Below are 13,322 nucleotides of genomic sequence, written 5' to 3'. Positions count from 1 at the left end.
GTCTCCGTGGAAAGGGCTGTCCAGCCCTGGCACAGCTGTCCAGGGCAGGTGTGAAGTCCCCAGAGGTGGGGGGACTGTAAAGCCCCGTGCACGTGGCACCTGGGACACGGGTCATGGCAGTTCTGGGGGAACAGTTGGACCCAATGGTCTTGGAGGACCTTCCAACCCCAACCAAGCTGTGATTCCACACTTAACCCCGGGAATGCAGCCCCTCCAGCTGCTGTCCCTGGGCGTGCTGTCCCCGTGCCGGGCTGTGTGACACCGCTGTCCCTCCTTGCAGCCCCCGGAAGATGTAGAGCGGAGCAGCGGAGCAGCGGGGCTGTCCCGTCCCTCACCATGGCCAAGAGGGGCTCCAGCAGGGCCAGGGGGGACAAGCCCGATGCCCTGGCCGCCCTGCAGGCTGCCAACGAGGAGCTCAGGGCCAAGCTCACCGACATCCAGATCGAGCTGCAGCAGGAGAAGAGCAAGGTGGGCAGCTTCCCTTCCCGTGCTGGTGTTCAGAGTGTTCACAAAGGCCAAAATTCTCTTTGCTGCTTCTCCTCTTCCCCTTTTACTCTGATTTCATTTGGATTTTGCTCTCAGACTCCTTCAGACAGCTGCTTGCACACATGTACAATACTAACCTCAGCTCTGCCTCCGGGCTAATTCCCAGATCCCAAGGAGACACAGCTTCCCCCTTTGGGAGAGGGGCAGCTGGTGGGGCTGGAGCCTCAGCTCCTGCCCTCAGATCACTTCTCAGCCACAGCATGGAATATTCATTGGCTTTTCCCTAATTCCCCAAATCAGTTTCCACTGATAAACTTGGGGAGGTTTTCAGTTCCAGAATGCAAACGTGTTACCATGCAGGGACAAAACGATGGTCTGCATTTTTCCATGAATTTGCACCATTACTGGGCATTTCAGACCATGAATCAGACACACACAGACATATAAATGGAACTTCTGTTAATCCTTTTGCTGTAAAGCAGCATTAAGGACTTTGTTTTCCTTCTCCCTGTCCTTCAGAGCCACCTCTGGCCATGGCTTTTCTCGAGTTTATGGCATGGTTTTAAATTGAAACACCCCTTGAGCCTTGGTGTGGTCAGGTCCAGTCGGTTATTTCTGCTGAATAATTCATGGTTAAAAAGCATCTGGTAAAATGCAGCAGTTTGGGGCTCCACAGGAGCTTGCACAGAGATTTCTGTGTGCTGCACGCGTGGGCAAGTTTGGTCTGTGTGCCAGAGTGATGGCATCTGATGTTTCCCTTCTTTGGGGGAATGTGCTGGGAGACTTCTGCAGGATAAAGCAAGGGCTCAGACTTACTCTGAAGGCACTGAGTGATTCCTGAATGTGTATTAAACACAAGCCTGCAGTGCAGGAAAGGTCTTTGTTAGCACCACTTTGGAGACACACACGTACCAGCACTGAGGTGTAACACTGCAAAGTGTCACTTGTGCCAGTTCTAAATTACATCACCAGATGTATTCATTCTTTGGTTGATTGAAAATACTCCACTTTGACTTGGCTCGCAGGTCAGCAAGTTGGAAAGGGAGAAAAACCAGGAAGTGAAGCAGATCAAGGAGCACGAGCAGCACAAAAGCACGGTGGTGGTGACAGAGCTCAAAGTCAAAACTCCACGAGGACAAAATGAAAGAGCTCCAGGCTGTCCGAGAAACCCTCCTGAGGCAGCACGAAGCCGAACTGCTCAGAGTCATCAAGATCAAGGACAATGAAATCCAGAGGCTGCAGACCCTGCTGAACGCCGTGCGCGACGGGGGCCCCCGACAAGGTGAAGACCGTGCTGCTCAGCGAGGCCAAGGAGGAGGCCAAGAGGGGCTTCGAGGTGGAGAAAATCAAAATGCAGCAAGAAATCTCCGAGCTGAAGGGGGCCAAGAAGCAGGTGGAGGAGGCTCTGACCATGGTGATCCAAGCTGACAAAATCAAAGCGGCCGAGATCAGGAGCGTGTACCACCTGCACCAGGAGGAGATCACCAGGATCAAGAGGGAGTGCGAGAGGGAAATCCGCAGGCTGGTACGTGTGGCTGCCTGCTCCTGGGCTCGGGCTGCTGGGGGAAAGGGCAGGGCTGGACCCATGGGTGGGGCTGAAACCGGGAATGAGCAGGGCTGGACCCATGGGTGGTGCTGAAATAGGGAATGACCAATGCTGGACCCACTGAGTGGTGCTGAAACGGGGAGTGAGCAGGGGTGGACACACTGGGAGGTGCTGAAACAGGGAAGACCAATGCTGGACCCACTGAGTGGTGCTGAAACGGGGAATGAGCAGGGCTGGATTCCTTGGGCGGTGCTGAAACTTTGGAGCTTGCTCCAGGTCTGTTTTACTTTTACTAGTAGAAAGAGCAAACTGGTTTTTAAAAGTATGAGTTTGGTTTCACAAGAATTAATTTGGTTCTAAAAGTATTAGAGGTTTTGCAAGCAACTTCTTTATCCGTGTCAGAGCCTGTTGAAGTTGTTGACGTTAAAGGTATCAGGAAGAGCCCTCAGGTTCCTGGCTGGTCAGGGCAATGCTACAACAAGAAGCAGAAACAGTAAAACACTTTTGTTTCTTGGGTTATGCCTCTGTTTCCACACCAAGCATTCCTGCCTGATCCACCTTGGTCCCTCCCTTTCCCTGCCTTTGCTAGTTGCCATGAGCATCCCACAGGGAGGCTCACAGCACCCCAAACGCTCCTTTTGTGCACCCCCGAGTGCCAGGCAGGCAGCAGGGAGGGCTCCTCTGCCCACCCGGAGTGGTGGGTTTCCTCAGGACAGGGCAGGCTCTGCCCCTCTGCTGCTGAGCAGGTGGGAGGTGACCCCTGAGCAGGTCACTGGGCTCCCCCTGGCCCTGCTGCCCCTGCCTCTCAGTGGCTGCCTGCCCTCCCCTGAGCCCACATTTGGTCCTCAGCTGCAGCAGCTCCCCTCCCAAAGGCAAGAGTTTCCCCCGTGGCTGTGGGGTTTTGCTGTGCCGTGTGTGGGAGCTGCCCGGGGAGCTCAGGAGGGATGGGATCTTGGCAAAGGGGGGATCCCTGTGGGAAGGGTGCCCTCCAGGGAAGCCTTTGCAGCAGAGCCTGGCAGGTCCCCAGCACCTCCTGGGGCTCAGGGGGTGGGTTCCCTGTGTGCTGCTGCCCCACACCGCAGGGAGTGCCCCCTGAGCTGTGCCCAGGAGGTGGGCACACAGCCCCGCTCTCAGGGTTCTGTGTGCTCTGGCTCCTGTCCCAGTACTCGTGTGGTGTCACCATCATTCTGTGTGTGCCGTGCTGTTTACAGCACTCTGTGTCCACCTACAAACCCACAAAGTCATCAGCCCTCAGCTGTTACCAAATCCTCAAAAAAAGAATTTAAAATGCCCCAGGAGCTTGGCCCAGATCAAAGGCTGGCAGTGTGAGCACCCTGCAGAACCTCCTGCCCTGGCAGGGTGCTGTACAGCATCCCTGAGCCCAAAGGGCCTGGCAGGGACAGACACCCCAGCAGTGGAGTGTCCCCAGCCTTTATTTAGACTCCTTCCTCTCAGATTTTAGGCTGTTAAGGCTTTTGTTCCATTGATTATTTTATTTTTATGAAGAGGATATTAAAGATAATTAATAACCAACAGCTCTATTGATGCTGTTCAATATCCTGCAGTGTAAGTACCTTCTCCTGTACCACACATCACAGTGAATGGGGGGCTAATGGGCATCCTAAAGAAACTTGCTGCATCACAGGCAAGTCCCCACTAATGGCCTTTCATGTGGAAGCTGTACAATAAATACAGTCCTGGTTATAGGGATAGAGTGGCTCAAGGGGATGTTTTCTAAACTGCCTTAGAAAATCAAACTTTTTTAAAGTTCCTGATTGAAAGAATCAGCTTGGCTCGCTGCACCAATGAAATTCCCTGCTGCTGTGGTTTTTTTCCAAGCCCTGGGTGCTCCTGGGTGCTGGTGGCTGCTGGCACCTTGTGGGGAGGGCCCTGATGTCTGGGGTGAGAGGCTGTGCAGTGCCCTGGGGATGGAGAATCAGGGATTCGCTGGCGCTGCTTTGGGGCATTTTTGTGCGTGCATTGACTGGCAGTGTGTGTGACAGGAGCACAGGGCCCAGGCTCAGGGTGGGCAGCAGCAGGAATTTCCCCAGGGAAAGGTGCTCAGGCCTTGGAGGTTTGGATCCCCATCCCTGGAGGTGTCCCAGGAATTCCTGGGGTGGCACTCAGAGCTCTGGGCTGGGGACAGGGGTTGGCATGGGGCACAGCTGGGACCCAAGGGTGTGTGGTTCTGGGTATTGAGGCAGATAAACCCCGTCCCTGAGGTAATTCCCAGGGCCAGGGTGGATGCCAAAGGCTTCAGGCCATTCCCGTGGAGCAGGGCTGGGCAGCTGCCAGCCCTGCAGGCAGCACAGGGAGGGCAATAAGGTGTTTTTCAGGTGTGTCCCCAGGCTGCTGTGAGCTTGGTGCTGTGCTGGCACTCGTGGCTGGTGTATTGGTGTCCCTGGGGCTGTTGGTGTCCCTGGGGCTGTTGGTGTCCCTGGGGCTGTTGGTGTCCCTGGGGCTGGGGTGTCCCTGGGGTTATTGGTGTCCCTGGGGCTGTCCTGGCACTCGTGGCTGGTGTGTTGGGTGTCCCTGGGGCTATTGTGTCCCTGGGGCTATTGTGTCCCTGGGCTATTGTGTCCCTGGGGCTGGTGTGTCCCTGGTGTTGTTGTGTCCCTGGTGTTGTTGTGTCCCTGAGCTGTGCTGGCACTCGTGGCTGGTGTATTGGTGTCCCATGGGGCTGTGGTGTCCCTGGGGCTGTTGGTGTCCTTAGGGCTGTGGTGTCCCTGGGGCTATTGTGTCCCTGGGGCTGTTGGTATCCCTGGTGTTGTTGTGTCCCTGGGGCTGTCCTGGCACTCGTGGCTGGGGCTGTGGTGTCCCTGGGGCAGTTGGTGTCCCTGGGGCTATTGTGTCCCCTGGGGCTGTGGTGTCCCTGGGGCTGTCCTGGCACTCATGGCTGGTGTATTGGTGTCCCTGGGGCTGGTGTGTCCCTGGTGTTATGGTGGTCCCTGGAGCTGTGGTGTCCCTGCAGTGTGGGTGCTGCTCCCCAGGGTGCTGAACTCACCCAGCTCAGCTGTCCCTGGCTCGGCACCCCTCAGCAGGGGAACTGCAGGAGATGAAATCCCCCTGCAGATGGTGAGGAGTACGTGTGGCAACAGCCTCCCTTGGAGGGAATGTCTAATTTTAGGCCATTTTTAGTCCATTTTTAGTTTTTAAATTCAGTTTGTGCATTTTAAGGCGGCCTGAAATACTGCCTGGCTGTGTTTAATTAGGTTTGTACGGGCAGGAGCAGTCCCTGCTGGGTGTGTGCACAGCCAGGGGAAGCAGCTCTCAGCCTGGAGTGCTCCCAGGCTCAGCTGGCCTTGGTGCTTGCTAAATGGGACCAAACTCAGCGTGGTGAAGAGCATTTGAACTGAATTAAACTCTGGTTTCTCAGGAAGGAGAAGTGTGCACAGCCATGGCCACTGCAACCTCCTCGCTCCCATCTCCTTCATCAGGGGACGGAGAAATCAGAAAAACTGGGGAAATGGGTTTGCTAGAGCCTGGGGAGTGGTTATTTTCAATCTAGAATAAACTTCAAGGTGATTAAGAGTAGCAAAAGTTTTAATGACCTGCATCAATTCCTCTGTGAGACCACTGGACATGGATGGAGACATGGACGGGACACTTCACAGCTTCCTCATGCAATGCCACCCCAGCCAAGGGAGGATCCAGGCCTCTGGGCACTGTTGTGACCCTGTGTTCTCAGAGCTCCCTGCCAGACCCTGGTAAACCGTGACGTGTCTGATGGAAAGGGTGGGATCAGATGGAAGGGCAGGCAGGTGACTTTTTAAATATTAATTTGATTTGAGATCGATTGAGTCTTTACCTTCTGCTTTTGATGCCCTGGTGTGCTGAGGAACCCCACACCTGAGGCTATAAGGGTGGAATTAGGAATTAGGAATCCTTCCTCCTCCCATGGGGGATTTTTTAGTCATTTGTGCTTTGACCCTCATTTACAATAGGGTTGTTTTTTTTTTTCCCCAGCTAAACGTGGGCTGGAGGATTTTGGTGTGTATAAAAGGCAGACAACATCACTCCTGTGCTCAGGAGGGTCAGGAGCCTCCTCATTCGGGGGGATCCCAGTCCTGTCTCACAGGGCAGCCTTTAACAGCATTTCTCTCGGGGCCTAGACAAGGAGCTGTTACTTTGTGGGCTGTACCCACGCTGTTGTTGGTGTGCACAGCACAGCTGACCCGGGGCTGGGGGCTCTGGGGGGTTCTGCTCCAGCACCAGCTCTGGGCCAGCCCCTGGCACTCACCAGTGGCACTGATGGGGACACTGGGGCTGCCCAGGCTGAGTTGCCAGCTCCCTCCCACCCAAACCCTCCAGGGTTCTGTGAGTGCACCTGGCTGTCCCAGCACAGGGAGAGGGGACAGACAGCGCTGTGTCCCCTGTGCCTGAGCCCCTCTCCAGGCTTGTCACCCCTGTCCCCTCTCACCTGGGCATCTCATCAGGTCACAGCTCCTGGCAGTCCCTGAGTCCTCCCAGGGCTGTCACACCCTGTCCCCTCTCACCTGGGTGTCTCGTGGCAGTGCCATGGGCGCTGGGACAGGTCCCACTCACCTGTCCTGACTGCCAGCTCAGGCCCGAGGATGGGACATGTCCCTGTCCTGGAGCACCTCACCTGGCCGGGGGCGTCTCTCCTGGGCACAGGGGGGCACAGGGAGGGCACAGGAGGGGCACAGGGAGGGGCACAGGGAGTGGCACAGGGAGTGGCACAGGGAGGGGCACAGGAGTGGCCAGGGAGGGGCACAGGAGTGGCACAGGGAGGGCACAGGGAGGGGCACAGGGAGGGGCACAGGGAGGGGCACAGGGAGGGGCACAGGAGGGGCACAGGGAGGGCACAGGAGGAGCAGACAGCCAGTATAGCACCAGTACAGCTCAGCACAACCCAGCACAGCCCAGTACAGCCCAGCAGAGCATGAGGCCGGGCTGGCCGTGTCCCAGGGCTGTGTGCCCACGGAGCCACAGCGCTGCCAGTGAGTCCCGGGGCCCTTTTCCTTTTCCTTTTCCTTTTCCTTTTTCCTTTTCCTTTTTTCCTTTTCCTTTTCCTTTTCCTTTTTCCTTTTTTTCCTTTTCCTTTTTTTCCTTTTCCTTTTTTCCTTTTTTTTCCTTTTTTTTTTTTCCTTTTCCTTTTCCTTTTTTTTTCCTTTTCCTTTTCCTTTTTCCTTTTCCTTTTCCTTTTCCTTTTTTTTCCTTTTCCTTTTCCTTTTCCTTTTCCTTTTCCTTTCCTTTTTCCTTTCCTGGAGACACTTTCCCCTCCCATTTGTGCCCTTCCCCTCCCGTCTGTCCCTTCCCACGCTGTCTCTGCCTAGCAGGGCGCTGCAGGCACCAAACTTGTGCCCGTGTCATGTATGGGAATTCACTCGGGTCAAGGAAGATGTCAGGGCTGATGTTTGCTTTGTGGTTATGAAGATTTTGTTTAGGGATTTATTTTTTTTTCTGGAAAACAAACCGTTAGGTGAAATGCTGTGAAATGTTTTGTGCTTTCTCATCTCTTTGTTCCTCCCGATTTTTCATGTGTTGCCTTTGTTGTAACATGTCTTTGTTTCCATATAATAAGAATCGATATCCAATATTCTGCTATTTTAAACAGATAACCATTTGACGTGTGTTATCTTTCCATCTGTACATCCATGTAGATTTGGCCTCCTTAGGCATTTAGCAGAAAGACCTCAGGTGCCCAGGAGCACCTGTGTCTTTGTTTCACCCCAAGCCAGCAGACGCTGCCTTCACAGACATTGGCGAAAGGATCTTTAGTCAGTGGCCCCCAAAATCCCTCTCATTTGCTCCGTTTCCTCTCCTGATACCTGTGTGACCTGCCAGCACCTGCCCTGGCCACTTGGGCAATTACTGCAAGCAAAGTCCTCGGAGGGATTGTTGATTGCCAATGTCATTGTTTTTTCCAGGTTTACAGACAAGCCGAGATAAAAGTGTTAACACAGTTCTTACAAGGCAAAATGTCATTTGGGGCAGGCCAGGTTTAAAAACTGACCATCGAAATGTCATGTTTAAAGTCTCAAAACCCAGTGGTGAAACCCTGGTGTTCCTGGGGTGTGGAAGCAGCTGCCAGACCTGGAGGGGATGGAAATGGTTTCTGGGGGTCCCTGTCAGTGCCACCCGTGGTGTGAGCAGCTCTGCGGCCTGGGCGCTGGGTCTGTGTGGGTGCAGGGTGGGCAGCACCCAGCCCAGCTGGGAGCAGAGATCCCCTTCCCTGGGCAGCGCCAGGAACCCTCCTGAGCTGCGGGCAGAGTGCAGGGATCCTGCCTGACCCCACGGATGGGCACACAGGCTGATCCAGGGCAGCCAGGCAAGGAGAGCCTCAGAGGTCACTGGGCACCGATCAGTTAAGCACTTCATTATTTTGAATAATGTTTATTATCTGTAAGTAAAACCCCTCGTGGAAAGGGAATTGCTCCCAAGGGAGACTTTTGCGGAAAGAAATATAAAAATTCACATTTCTTCTAGGGATTTTGAAAATGTAAAGGATACTGAGGTTCCAATATTTTTCTTTTGAAATTATTAACCCAAATTTTCCAGCGGTGACATCCGAGCACAGTGCTGCAGAACCATTCAAGGGTTTGGGTGAAGCCACCAAAGCGTGATGTGAATGCCAAGCTTCCATTCTGCTTCAGGTGGCCCGGAATGGGGACAGGATTCGAGGCTGTTCCCCAACATTTCCGTGCCCAAGTGCCTGCTGAGGAGGGGGGTTATTGCTGTGTGGCCCGGGAGGAGGAGGAGGAGGCAGGGCTGGGGCAGCCCAGTGCTCGGTGTCCCTGTCACCGCGGCCGCTGCGCTGGCAGCCGTGTCACGCTGGGGTGCCCCGTGTCACCCTGGGTGCCCCGTGTCACCCTGGGGTGCCCGTGCCGCTGCCGAGCCACCGTGTGACTGTGTTCTCTTCTCCTTGTAGATGGAGGAGATTAAGTTTAAGGACAGAGCAGTCTTCGTGCTGGAGAGAGAGTTAGGGGTGCGAGCCGGGCACGCTCAGAGACTGCAGCTCCAAAAGGAGGCTTTAGATGAACAACTGTCCCAGCTCAAAGAGTCTGACCGGCACCTGAGCAGCCCCAAGCGGGAACTTCCTTATGCAAGTGGTGCAGGAGACGCTTCAGAGCCCTCGGGAAGCCCCGTAAGCACTTCCACATCTTCACCGCAGCTGCGGCCCCGAGGGCAGGATCTTGATGAGTGTCCCCTGAGCAAGGCTGTCCCATGGCTGTGCGGGGCCCAGGCACCCACCAGTGCTCTCCTTTTGCCTGTGCCCGAACCATTGAGATTCCCAATGGAACCTCGCCATGGGAGAGCTTCTGCTTCCCGTCCTCCCGTTCTCCGGTCGGTTTGGTTGGGTTCTGTCAGCAGGGGGAAGTTCCTCTGTCCTTCCTCTCCTTTCCCTCACTGTTCCATGCTCAGCCACCCTCCTCAGTGTGACAGCTGGACACGACTGTGCCAACAAACGATGCAAATGCATTTCTCACCAAGCGCTGTCTGTGTGAGCCCCGCTGGGCTCGGGGAGCAGATGCGAGGCCAGTCCCAGAGGGAACGGGGCAGGCCCTGGGTGCAGGGCACCCCAGGGACCCTGCAGCCCCCCCAGGGCACCCCAGGGACCCTGCAGCCCCCCCAGGGCACCCCAGGGACCCTGCAGCCCCCAGGGCACCCCTCGCCTGCTGCTCAGTGCTCTCGCCATCAGCGGGCACGGAGCCAACCCAGACCTCCCAACCTATTCTCCTGTTTATTGATTCTCTGCAGCAGCCAGAACATTCGATTGGAGTCCCTCCCCACACCCACAATGGGGTTTGTCAGTGTAAATTTTTTCAGTGGTTTTGGGCCTCCCTGAGCCCAGAAGCCCCCTCGGGTCACTGCCCTCGTGCCTCTGACGTGTGCAGGTCGTCCTCATTGCTGATCCTCATCAAGATTTCTTTTGCCACAAGCCTTGATTGTCTCAGTACGAGTGTAAAACTTACACCTGAGCAAAACCAGTCCATTTTATTCTTTGGCCCAAGCCTCTCCTGCACCTGTTGAATGAGGAACCCCAGACCTCCCAAAAGTGCTGTGGGCACTAATTTGCCTCTCTGTAGTTGTACTCAACTTCTGCCAAAGACCAGAACAAGCTGTAGAGAAGGGGGAAAGTCTGTCACGTTTGTCAGTAGCTGTAACTGCTCTCTGATTCTGAAAGAGACACATCTGCCTCTACCTCTACTTGTTTCTGATTTGGTTTAAGCATTTCACTCAGATAAAGTGCCGCCCCTGTGGCCTTACGAGTGACCCTTTAGGACCCCATAAGGGCCACAGCTTTCTGGAGGAAGAGCTTATTCATGCACAATGGCATGGATTTTCCCCAATCAGAACTCAGTCATTTTAATGTTGGTTTCTTATGACCAAGTCCTCAGAGTGGGCGATGTGTCTGAAGCTCTCAGTTCAACAGTGGCATCATTGGAACACGGCCTTTTCCATTTTGATATTTTCCATTCTTTCCAAGTTCACCGTGTGTAAACTCTGTGTTTGCACGTCGGCGTTGTCACGTTGGTGACTCCGTATTTGCATATGCACGTCCAGATCCATATGCACAAACACCTCTGCATTTGCATTCTTTGTCACATTTCCACTCCCGCCTCTCGTTGGTGTCACCCTGCAGCTCTCCATGGTCAGCTGGGTCCCATGGCTCACACTCCACGGGATGACACTTGGAAACGTTTGGACCTGGGATAAACAAAGTGGCGAGCGCACTTGGGAGCGGTTATTTGCAGTTGATCTTTGTTTTAGGAACAGCAGTTGGATGAAAAGGACGCGCGGCGCTTCCAGCTGAAAATCGCGGAGCTGAGCGGGATCATCCGCAAGCTGGAGGACAGGAACGCACTGCTGTCGGAGGAGAGGAACGAGCTGGTGAGTGCAGCAGGCCTGGGACACCTGGGCCCTGTCCCAGACACAGCCTGGCTGTGCTCCTGGGTGGGTGGAGAGGAGGGGCTGCCTCCTCCTCCTCCACCACCTCCTCCACCTCCTCCTCCACCACCACCACCCCCCTCCTCCAGCTCCTCCTCCTCCTCCTCCTCCTCCTCCTCCTCCCTTGCCACCACCACCACCACCTCCTCCTCCTCCTCCTCCTCCTCCTCTCTCCTCAGCTCGGGGCTGTGTCACCTCACTCTGCCCTTGGCTTGTACAACAATGTGGTTTTTAGATGGCATTAGCTCGAATTGTATCTATTTCTTTCTGGAAATAAGCGCATTCCCCACGTTGAACATTTGCTGCACAGACGGAGTATCTTTTTGTTGGATTACTCTTTTTCTGACCCACGGATGGGCAACTGAGAGGTGGTTTAGAGACTTTTGTTCCATTTTCAGTCTCATGAGAAGGGTGAGATGTTACAGGTGTTACAGTTCACGCCATCACAATCAGAACCCAAACTATTCCCTAATTACAATCCATTATAAGCCTTTCTTGTTTCCGGTTCCATTTCCCTCTCAGCACTGTCTGTCCCGTCCCGTGGCCTCTCTCAGTCAGGAGATTTTATCTCAGAGTTTGCACACAGATGGACAGGACTGTGTGAGCCTCCTGCCAGCCTTTGGGAATCCTCCACACATCCATTGCCCACATATTCCCATGCAGGAGTGCTCTCTTCCCAGTGGAAAACCTGAAGAGTTTTTGATCAGTTCTGCTTTGCTGAAAAAATTTATTATTTACTAGAAGTGTTTATCAGGAGAAATACTTCTGTGTGGTAGTTACAGAAAGTAGTTAAAATATTTGATGAAAAGCTCCAGAGGTGTCCTTTTTTCTCTTTATCTTTCAGCTGAAACGTCTCAGAGAAGCAGAGAGTCAGTATAAGCCCATTTTGGACAAAAACAAACGCCTCAGTAGGAAGAATGAGGAGTTGTCACATGCCTTACGTCGAATGGAAAACAAATTGAAATTTGTGACGCAGGAAAACATTGCCATGGTGAGTTCCTGTGCTCCTGGGAGAATGTGGGCTGTGGGGCTGGGGTGAGGGATCAGGCCCTGGCACTTCCATGGGAAGCTGTTCCATCCTGGCAAGGTCCCTTCCAGCCCAGACTAACCTGAATTCTGGGATTCACCTTCACCTTTCCTGCCCAAATCCCCTCATCATCCCGGGAAATCTGCACTGGTGAGCCTGCCCCTTTTCCAGCTGGAGGAGCAGGAACATCTGGCACATCTGGAGCCCGGATGTGAGGCTCAGCAGAAGGGGAGCAGGAGAGCTTCCAGGGCAACCCTAGAGAGATCGAATGCACCACCTATGGAAAAGGGAAGGGCCAGACAAGTCCCTGGCAGAGCCTCCTGATCATTTCCTCCCTGCCCTGTGGTTTTTGGATTCCAGAGGCAAAGAACTGGAGCAATAAGGAGACCAAGCTCCCTAAATGACCTTGACCACAGCCAGGAGGAAAGGGAAGTGGATTTCCTGAGGCTCCAAGTGATCGAGCAGCAAAACATCATTGATGAGCTCTCCAAGGTGAGGCGGAAGGCTGCTCTCACCTGAGAGTGCCCAAGGGCAGAGCAGAGGGAGCCCAAGGAAGGGCACTCAGGGCTCTGGCTTTCTGGGCTTAGCAGGAATATAAATGACCTGTGGTGTTTGGGTAAACCCCTTCACTCTGCATTGGCCTGACACGAGAGAACCGTGTCCTCACATGTGCTGGGGGCCAGACCTGGGAGGGAAACTGAGCTCCTGCAGCTGGAGACACTCCAGGGCTGGAGATTCCTGGTGCAGATTCCTGGAGTCCTGGCCTTGAGGTTTTGCTTCCTCTTAACATGTCCTCAGTCCTTGGAAACAGAAAATGCCAAAATCATGAGACTCCTCTGGAAAATAGCTTTTTTTTTCCCTCTCTTTTTAAGCCTGTCCAGTTACTGACATGATTTCATTCCTTTTCGTTAGACCCTGGAGACTGCTGGCTGTGAAGAGTGTCATGGTAAGAGACATCACCTTCCTCCTCACGTGCTTTAGACTGCTGCTCATGGAAAGCGGGCAGGCTGCAGTCCTGTTATCCTCCCTCCCGTCTGTGCTCAGCAGTGAGCTGACCCAGGGGTTCCTCCCAGCAGATTTTTACCAGCAGTTGTTCAGCAGAGAAAAGCACAGTGACAGTGGGGAGGGAAGCTTTAATGTGTCCCCATCTCCAGGGCAGCTCTGTCACCTTGGGGCTGCCTTTTCTGCCCCTGGCCACCCCTGGCTCTGTGTGTGCCCCAGCGGGGTGTGCTCAGCCCTGCCCTGGCCCATCCCCGTGCCCTGCTGCCCAGGGCTGTTGTGGGCTACTGATGGCATCAATTGTCCTCAGCCACTGCTGCTGGCCCTGGCACTGGCCACCAGGGTGTCCCC

At 54.3% G+C, this 13,322-nt stretch overlaps 1 protein-coding gene across 1 annotated transcript in view; it reads left to right on the top strand.

Annotated features, from left to right (window-relative positions):
- The first annotated feature begins 286 nt into the window (after positions 1-286).
- LOC136363932 (janus kinase and microtubule-interacting protein 3-like) overlaps positions 287-13,322 on the top strand; it is a 31,096-nt gene continuing 18,060 nt past the window's right edge. Inside the window, 9 exon segments of the mRNA XM_066323385.1 lie at positions 287-468; positions 1,512-1,601; positions 1,603-1,758; positions 1,760-2,011; positions 10,769-10,888; positions 11,790-11,936; positions 12,333-12,464; positions 12,885-12,901; positions 12,903-12,918. Coding sequence (XP_066179482.1) covers positions 337-468; positions 1,512-1,601; positions 1,603-1,758; positions 1,760-2,011; positions 10,769-10,888; positions 11,790-11,936; positions 12,333-12,464; positions 12,885-12,901; positions 12,903-12,918 — 1,062 coding nt within the window. The 5' untranslated portion in view covers positions 287-336.

The sequence above is a fragment of the Sylvia atricapilla genome, chromosome 8 (genome assembly GCF_009819655.1).
Source record: "Sylvia atricapilla isolate bSylAtr1 chromosome 8, bSylAtr1.pri, whole genome shotgun sequence".
NCBI classification, from domain to species: Eukaryota; Metazoa; Chordata; class Aves; order Passeriformes; family Sylviidae; genus Sylvia; species Sylvia atricapilla.
Note: the sequence above shows the minus strand (reverse complement) of the source record. Positions and strands in the feature narration are given on the sequence as shown.